Below are 8,094 nucleotides of genomic sequence, written 5' to 3' on the forward strand. Positions count from 1 at the left end.
TTTCACCCCAAAACTGGAATCGCCCTGGCACAGCAGGGCCGGTGGCTGGCTGGGTGGGCGCCCGTCTGTGACGAGCCTCGGTGCCATCTGGGCCAGGCGGGGGGAGGTGACATGCGTGTCCCTGGTGCCACACGTGTCCCCAGCCTTTGCCGTGGTGCGGGGTTCCAGCCCTGTCCCTGCCCTGCCCCCCGCGAGAGCAGCTCAGGCCACACGTGTGACCCTGTCCCCACTGTCCCCAGCGGGCCGGGGGTCCCAGCGGGTCCCGCGGGCTGGGGACAGGCGGCGGGGGCTGGGGACAGGCGGAGGGCGCTGGGGACAGGCGGAGGGGCCTGGGGACAGGCGGCGGGGGCTGGGGAGCGGCTCCTCCATCCCCATCTGAGCTGTTCTCACCGCAGCTGCTGCCGCGGCTCCATCCCGCATTTCCCTGCGCGTCTCGGCCATCTGCCGAGGGTTTGGGGGGCTGCTCCCCGCATCCCCACCCCGCTGCCGCAGCCCCGCATTTCGCTCCCCGTTCCCCTGCAGAGCGTTTCATTTCGGCCCTGATCCATGCCGGGTTCTCTTCCCCGCGATTTCCCAGCCCTAATTAAAGCTCGGAGCGTGTGACGGCGCTTCCCTGGGGATGCTTCCCTTGCTTCCCAGTTCCCGGCAAGATCAAGGGGATAAACCGATGTTGCCGGCGAAGAGAGCGCCGGCGGCAGCTCAGGGAATCGGTGACAAGCCCGGAGCTGGCGGCAGCCGCGGAACCGGAGGAGAATCCCCCCACGGAGCCTCGGGGCGTGCGGGTGCGGGTGCGGGAGCGCTCGGGGCTGCTGAGATGAGGCGGGCAGGTCTCAGCCAGGCTCGGAGCCCCATCTGTGGCGGCTCGTGGTGGCCTCGCTGGTGTGCGGTGACAGGAGGCAGCCGGCTCGCCCGGCCAGGCAGCCCCAGGCGGCAGGAGAGGAGGTTTTGGGGTGCCACAGCCACCTGTCAGTGTGTCCCTGTCCCCCTCCCGCCCCCCACCTGCACCCCGCGATGCCTCCTCAGGGCCCAGAGCACCCCTGTGACCCCCGGGGAGGGACAGCTGGGCTGGCACCCGCCCTGGCGAGCCGGGAGAGCCGGGAGCGCCGGGAGAGCGGAGCTGCCTCCTCCCAGGCACCTGCCAAGCAACCACAGCCCGGACATCTGTGCCCGCTGCCAGCTGCCAAGCAGCTGCCCTGGGCACCCGAAAAGCCACCCGCAGCCCCCCGGGGTGGATTCCCAGGCCTGGCAGGGGGACGGCTGCTGCAGGCAGGGATGCTCCGGCTGCCTGGCACGGCTGCTGCCTGCTTAATTGCGCTGAAAGCACAACAGATGGCAGAAGGGCTTCAAGATGTTCTTTTCCAACATTTTGGGCTCCTTTGCTCGCCTTCCTGCGAAACGGCTCCAAGGAGGGAGGCTGGGAAGAGCCCTGTGCGCACGGGGAGGGTCGATGACCCCGGGGACGAGTCCAGGCTCACGGTGCAGCCGGGGAATTAAAGGGAATTAAAACATTTGCCGGGCTCACAGTGCGCCGCTTTCTTCCCGCTGTAATCCCCGCGCCTGCCGCCCTTCCTGCCCGCACCTCCAGCACCTGCCCGCTGCTCCCGGGACACAAAAGCCCCTTTGCCGCGTCCCCGGGGCAGCTGCTGGCAGCGCTCGGGTGCTGGGGGGTCACCCCTGGGCCGTGGGGGCTGCCAAGGGACCTCGTGGCTTCTTCCCAGAGATGCGGGTCCTGTCACGCCCCAGGCCCAGCCCCGGACGGTCCCGGCACGGCCCCGGGAGCGGCCCAGCAGGCACCGGACACCCCGGGACCCCCCGGGACCCCGAGCCCCGGAGCGAGTCCCGGGCGAGGCTGGAGCCAGCCCGGGACCCCCGGGCACCCCCGGCCCCAGCCCGGCCGTGCCGCTCCCCCAGCGGCTCTCGGGGCCGAGGTGCGGCACCACGAGCCTTTGATGAATTATTTATGAGGCAGGTGACCTCATTCATTCAGATTGATTTTCCTCCGTGTCACTCCAATTCCATCACGCTCCTGGAACGGGCGCACGTCAGGTGCTGTGCTGTGGGGACAGGCGGGGGCACGAGGCAAAAGCCTTTTGCCAGCTATTATTATTAGCGTTAATAATAATATTATTAATGATATTAGTACTTTCAGTGTCAGCATTGTTATTAAAATTGAGATTGAAAATTATTATTATTATTGCTATTATCATCATTAGTAGTATCATTATTGATAATATTGATATTTTTATAGTTGTTACCAGCATCCTGTCCTCCCCAGGACCCCGGGCTGTGCCCACCCTGCCTCGCCCAGGGCAACAGAACCACATCTGCCGGTGCCTGGGTGGCCCAGGGCCACCAAGGGCCGTGTTGTCACCTCTGCCGGCTGTCCCCAAGCAGGAGGGTGGGAGGTGGCAGCCTGGGTGCCCTCCCCGTGTCTTAAAGATGTGGCTGCAAAGGCACCACTGGCTTAGAGCTGGAGATATTTGAGGCTATATTTAATTTTAAGTGTTCTCTGTGTTCAACCACTCGCTTGAGCTTATTAAAAGATATATTAAAAAAGTAACGTGTATTTATTTGTGTACACAAATACAAATACTCCTGCGGCCCCTTCCCAGCACTCGCTGCCTGTCTGAGCTCTCTGTGCCTCAGTTTCCCTCCCGGCTGGGCCGGAGGAGCATCCCCGGGGCTGCGGGAGGAAGGCTCAGGGAGGATTCGCTCCCTCCAGCCGGTGGGAAAGGCTGAGCCCAGGACAGATCCCCGCGGGAGGGGACGGAGCCCACGGTGCTGCTGGCCTTGTGACACGGTGGCACTGCGGGACAGCGACTTCTGCCCTCCAGCTCCCCCTGAATTCCCCAGCCGAGCATCCCTGCCAGAGCAGGAAAGGGACAAACAACATCCCCCCGGACAAACAACATCCCCCCGGACAAACAACATCCCCCCTGACAAACAACATCCCCCCGGACAAACAACATCCCTCCGGACAAACAACATCCCCCCGGACAAACAACATCCCCCCGGACAAACAACATCCCCCCGGACAAACAACATCCCCCAGCTCATCCCCCCGGCTCAGCCTCCTCCTCCGGGCACCCAGCACCGCCTCACCCCCAATTCCCGTCAGGAGCCGCCGAGAGCCCAAATTCCCCCCGCGCCGGCCCTGAGAGCGGCTCGGTGGCAGCTGCCCGTCCCCATTGTCACCCGACAATGGGAAGCGCCCAGTCCTGCTCCCCGGGAGTGCCATTAGCCCAAATATTTGCTTCCCGTCTCCAGGGTGACAGGGTTGCCAGCGCTCACCCACATCCCTCCTTTGATCATTTTCCTCTTGATCTTCCGCTCGCCGCTTCCCGGCGCTCCTCCCCGGCGCCCTCGGCCCGTGGGGATGCGGAGCCGGTGGCACCGGGAGCGGCGGTGCGGGAGCCGCGGGTGATGGAGCCGGGGGGTGCAGGAGGGGAAGGCAGGAGCGGGAGTGATGGGGATGAAGAGTGGAGGATGAAGGCAGAGCTGAGAGGGATGGAGATGGGGGTAAGGGAGATGTCGTGGGGAGATGGTTGCGGCCTTGGGGTTTGTATCAGGTGCTTGAATCTGCAATCACCAACCCCCCATGGCCACCACCATCCCCCCGTGGCCACCACCATCCCCCCGTGGCCACCACCATCCCCCTCTGAGCGCTTCCATGACCAGGGATGGGAGAACAGAGATTTTTGCTGGGACCACTCTCCCTCCACAAGGAGGACTTGGTTCAACCTGGGCAGGATTGATCCAGCTTCTCCCACTCCTTCCCCCTGCTCCTCCACACTCTTCCTGGAACAAGTTTTTCCTAGCCCAGGGAGCCAAGCAGACCCACCAGCAGTCCAAGCCTGTTTCTATCTTTCCCAAAGCACACCCAGGTCCAACACTGGCTCTTAGAGAGGGGGATGGAGCCGGGAAATTTCTCCCAGAATAAGAGGAATTTTGGAGCCAGGTGGGATCAGCTCCAAAATCTCTGGAATTTGGCGGTGGCAGGAGAGGGACCGACAGCGCCGAGCCATTTCTAAGCAGCGTTTTTAAAAAACAAAGTGAAATCTTCGCCAGAAAATGTTATTTCGATCCCTTTGGCAACCACGAGTCGTTTCGAAGCGACGCTTTGTGTTCGGAATGGGACCCAAATCTAAAGGAGCTGGGAATGGAGCCTTTGGGAAAGCTGCTGGGAGCTGGGATGGAGCCACAGCGAGGGCTGGGGGGTTTGGCAGCCGGTGGGGCTGGATCCACACCCCCACGGTATCCCCCCGCTGTGGGACCTCAGGGGGTGCTGGGGGTGCCACCACCCCTGGGGACAAGCGGCTCCCCGTTCCCCTGTGCCCGAGGAGCCGTGGCCCTGTGACCTTCCCCTCACAAACCCAAACCCCTCTGCTCTGCCCTGTCCCGGCCCCACACTCCGCATCCCCTGGGAAAGGGCAGAATCCCTCCCATGGGGGATCCCATCCTGGACCGGCAGGGAGGAGAGGCGACATCAGAGGGGACATCATTGCTTGGGGCCAGGAGGGACATGGTGGAGAACCAGGAGGTCTGGAGGGACCAGGAGAACCTGGAGGGCCCATCAGGGACAAGGCTCCGGGCCCAGGGGCGATGCTGTCACCCGGAGCCAGCAGAGACATCAGCAGAGGGCACCGGGACGGGCTCCGGCACCAGGTGGGAGCACCCGAGGACACCGCAGGCACCGGGGAGCGGCCGCGGGGGCTGGGAATGGCCGGGGGAGAGGAGCTCGCCCGCACTTTGCTGCATGACGGTGATTAAGTCGCTTCCCTTCGTTATGGTCCCTCGGGGAGGTGTTAACCAGCTGCTAATAAAGACGGATGGTTCTGAAGTGGCGTCTCCGGAGCTTTTGTATCCATGGAATTTCGGGAAAAGCCACCGGGGTGCCCGGAGCCACCGGGCAGATCCGCGGCACCGCCGCGAACACCCGGAGCTGCTGGGGACAAATCTGCGGGTGCCGAGGGGGGCACCGGGGGGATCTGGGGGGGCTCGGAGGATGCCGAGAGCCGGAGCAGCCCCGGGGAGGAAAAGGGCGACCCGAAGGGCTGCGGGGGGCGGGAAGGCAGCGGGAAGAGGAGAAATCCAGCAGCAACTGCCCATTAAAATTCATGAAAGCTGTTAAAAAGCAGAGCGCAGCGCGAGCTCCCGGCTGCTGCTGACAAAGCCGGCGAGGGAGGCGGTGGTGCCAGCTCCGTGCAGTGGCAAATTCGGGGTTCAGCCCCCTACTTCCCAAACCGCTCTCCGGCCGGGTGACACCACAAGGGACCCGGCTCCCCCAGCACCCACCCGCGCCCGGCCGGAGGGGGTGGATGGAGGCACCAGACGGCATCCCCCACCACGGCCACCCCTTCCCTCACAGGGGACCCCCAAAGACCCTCCGCTGCCTGGAGGGTGATTGGCATCTTAGAGCTCATTTATTTTCCTTTTTCCCACATATTTTTATCCCCCCCCCCCGGCACTCACAATCCCCCTCCCAGCTGCCTGCGAACGAGCCCCGGCGCGATTCCCTCGCCGGAATTAGCAACATTTCTGCAGGCAAATGGCAGTCGGGAGTGGAGGTGGCATTTCCTTAATTAAAACAATTAATTAGGGTGGGGTGAGAGGGAAGATAAAACATCTTCCCCGTGGAAAAGCCTCTCGGAGCTGCCGGTCCCAGGGACGTGGCTCTCCCGGGCTGCCGGTGCCACGCGTGTCCCCGTGGGTGCCCACCCTTGGCTGCTGCCCCGCACTGAGCGCCCCGGGCCGGCTCTCGGCCCCTCAGCCCAGCTCCAAGGCCGGGCTGCTGCTCCCAAAATGTCCCGGCCAGGCCGGTCCCAGCCGGAGCATCCCGGCGATGCCGGCACCGTGCCGGCCCCGGTTCTGTGCCGGGGTATAAATATCCGTGTGTTACTTAGCGACTAATTGCACGGAGCGCAACAGCGGGGGGTGCCAGCCCCTAATGAGGATCTGGAATCAAAGCTGCTAATTACCCCTGTGCCGAGCTGCAGCATCGCTCCTGCTGGGCTCTGCCTGTCCGGCCACGCCGCACCCCGGTGGCACCGCCGGCCCCAGAGCCCCGTGCCGAGGGGCTTTGGGCCGGTGAGAGGCCGAATCCAAGGATCTCCCAGCCTGGATGGGCTCTCTGAGGCGGGTGCCACCCCTGTCACCTCCCTTTGGGTGACCTGGGACAGCCGCACCGCTGCCAAGGGCCGAGCGCTGCCGCGGGGGGTGGGTGAACACCGGGCACGGGCAGAGGTGTCCGTGTGTCCGTGGGGAGTGTGCAGTGCCAGCTTGGGACAGCGGTGTTTGAAATCCAAACCTTTCCTTGTGCTGGGGGAACACCCTCGGCCAGGCCGGCGGGACCCCCCGGCAGCACCGACCCTCCCTCGGTGGTGTTGGACCCCCTGGCTGAGCTCACCCTCAGCCCCTGCCCTGACCGGGACCGCTCCCTTCATCCCAGAAGCTCCAACACCCCACGGGACGAGGCTCTGGCATTGCCGGCACAGGCAGCTGCAGCACCGGGGTACCCCCGGCTGAGCCACCGCAGCACCCCGGTGCCCAGCGCACCCCCGCTGCCCCTCCCCAGAGCGCAGAATTTGGGAGGAATATCCCTCCGGGCTCATCATCTTCCCGTGGCGGGGGGATTTTTTTCCTCGGCTCTGCACACCACGTGGATGGTGGGAAGCAGGTCCCGGGTAAATATCTCCCGGCGGGTGCGTGCGGGGATGCTGCCTTCACAGGATTTACAGCTTCAAAGCCTCGGCCTCAAAGCCTGCAGATATCTTTTCATCATTTCAGCCGCGGTCTAATTACCCCGCTGGCCGCCGGCGCTGCCCGGCGCTCCCAGGTACAGCCTCTCTTAATAGCTGGGATTTATTATTTAAATGTCGTTTTTCAGCTCCTCTTTCCCGTTCCGGCTCTGAGGGTGCCTGTGCCCTCCCCCTGCACCCCAAAACCCGGGCGCCCTGATCCACCAGCACCGGCGTTCACGCTCTCCGCCTGCTCTGAGCCGTGACGAGTTATTAATTAACGGCGAGGTATCGTTCCCTGCTTCATCCTGGGTGTAATTAGATCGTGGGGATGCCGGGAAGCGGAGCTGCTTAACGCTTGCCGGAGGGGGATGAAGGGAACCGGAGTCCTCCCGACCCAGCGGGCGCATCCCGAGCTGCCGGAACCGGGGGCTCTGCGCCCCTCCCGCTGGCCCCGAGCTCTGGCGCAGAGCCCCGGTACCGGTGATTTACAGCGGGCACCAACCCCGCCGCCGGCGGGGCCGTGATGGATGCGGGGCCGCGTGCCGTGATGGATGCGGGGAGCAGCCCCGGCCGCGGCGCCTGTTAATTAGTCGCTTTGGATTGATGAGAAATTGCAGCTCCCGCTAACGATGGCAGCGGCTCAGCCGCGGCGGCAGGGCCGGGGTCGATGCCGGCGGTGCCGCTTCCCCGGCCCTCCGAGGGGCCGCCCGTCCCCGCAGCCGGCACAGCCGGAGGGTAATTTATGGTTTCGTATCGGTGCCGCTGATCTTGGAGCTTTTCCAGCTTCCTCTTCCCTCTCCCCACATTGTTTTTCCTCGAAAGCCGATTCCCCAGGATGGGATCCAGCTCCTCGCTGGGATATCGCTGTCCCCAGCATCCCTGTCCGTGTCACCCCTCGGGGACCTGGATCCCCCCTGTGGCTCTGAGCTGTGACAGGGCTCTGCCACCGGCTGTGTCACCCCTCGGGGACCTGGATCCCCGCTGTGGCTCTGAGCTGTGACAGGGCTCTGCCACCGGCCGTGTCACCCCTCGGGGACCTGGATCCCCCCTGTGACTCTGAGCTGTGACAGGGCTCTGCCACCGGCCGGGCTGGCTCCTGCTCCGCTGCTCCAGGGACGCGGGCAGGGCGGGATGAGGACATTCCCACAGCCCGTGGGAGCGTGGGCAGCCCCGCAGCCGTTTGCAGAGTGAGATTTTAAGGTGTCAAATTGCCTTTTAGTGATTAAATTGCACTGTGGAAGTGGAGCGTGGAGATCTAGCAGGGGATCCGGGCAGGGGACGCTCAGCAGCGGGCAGTGGTGTCCCTACCCTCAGGGATATTGCCCCGGTGCCAGCAGCTGGTCCGCTTTTGGGG

At 64.3% G+C, this 8,094-nt stretch overlaps 1 protein-coding gene across 1 annotated transcript; it reads left to right on the top strand.

Moving 5' to 3' along the window:
- Positions 1-1,011: 1,011 nt before the first annotated feature.
- LOC131589483 (basic proline-rich protein-like) lies at positions 1,012-3,241 on the top strand. Its single transcript, XM_058859047.1, has 3 exons — positions 1,012-1,131; positions 1,744-1,928; positions 2,647-3,241. The coding sequence occupies exons 1-3, from the start codon at positions 1,012-1,014 to the stop codon at positions 3,239-3,241; spliced, it is 900 nt and encodes a 299-aa protein (XP_058715030.1).
- The last annotated feature ends 4,853 nt before the right edge of the window (positions 3,242-8,094 follow it).

Source organism: Poecile atricapillus, chromosome 28 (genome assembly GCF_030490865.1).
Source record: "Poecile atricapillus isolate bPoeAtr1 chromosome 28, bPoeAtr1.hap1, whole genome shotgun sequence".
NCBI classification, from domain to species: Eukaryota; Metazoa; Chordata; class Aves; order Passeriformes; family Paridae; genus Poecile; species Poecile atricapillus.

What these genes read in the sequence shown, in the direction of transcription:
- LOC131589483 (XM_058859047.1), top strand. Translation starts at nt 1,012, where the DNA reads ATGCCTCCTCAGGGCCCAGAGCACCCCTGTGACCCCCGGGGAGGGACA. An exon ending in GCGGAGCTGCCTCCTCCCAG is followed by an intron (nt 1,132 to 1,743) that starts GCACCTGCCAAG and finishes GTCACGCCCCAG; the next exon opens with GCCCAGCCCCGGACGGTCCC. An exon ending in CAGCGGCTCTCGGGGCCGAG is followed by an intron (nt 1,929 to 2,646) that starts GTGCGGCACCAC and finishes TCTGTGCCTCAG; the next exon opens with TTTCCCTCCCGGCTGGGCCG.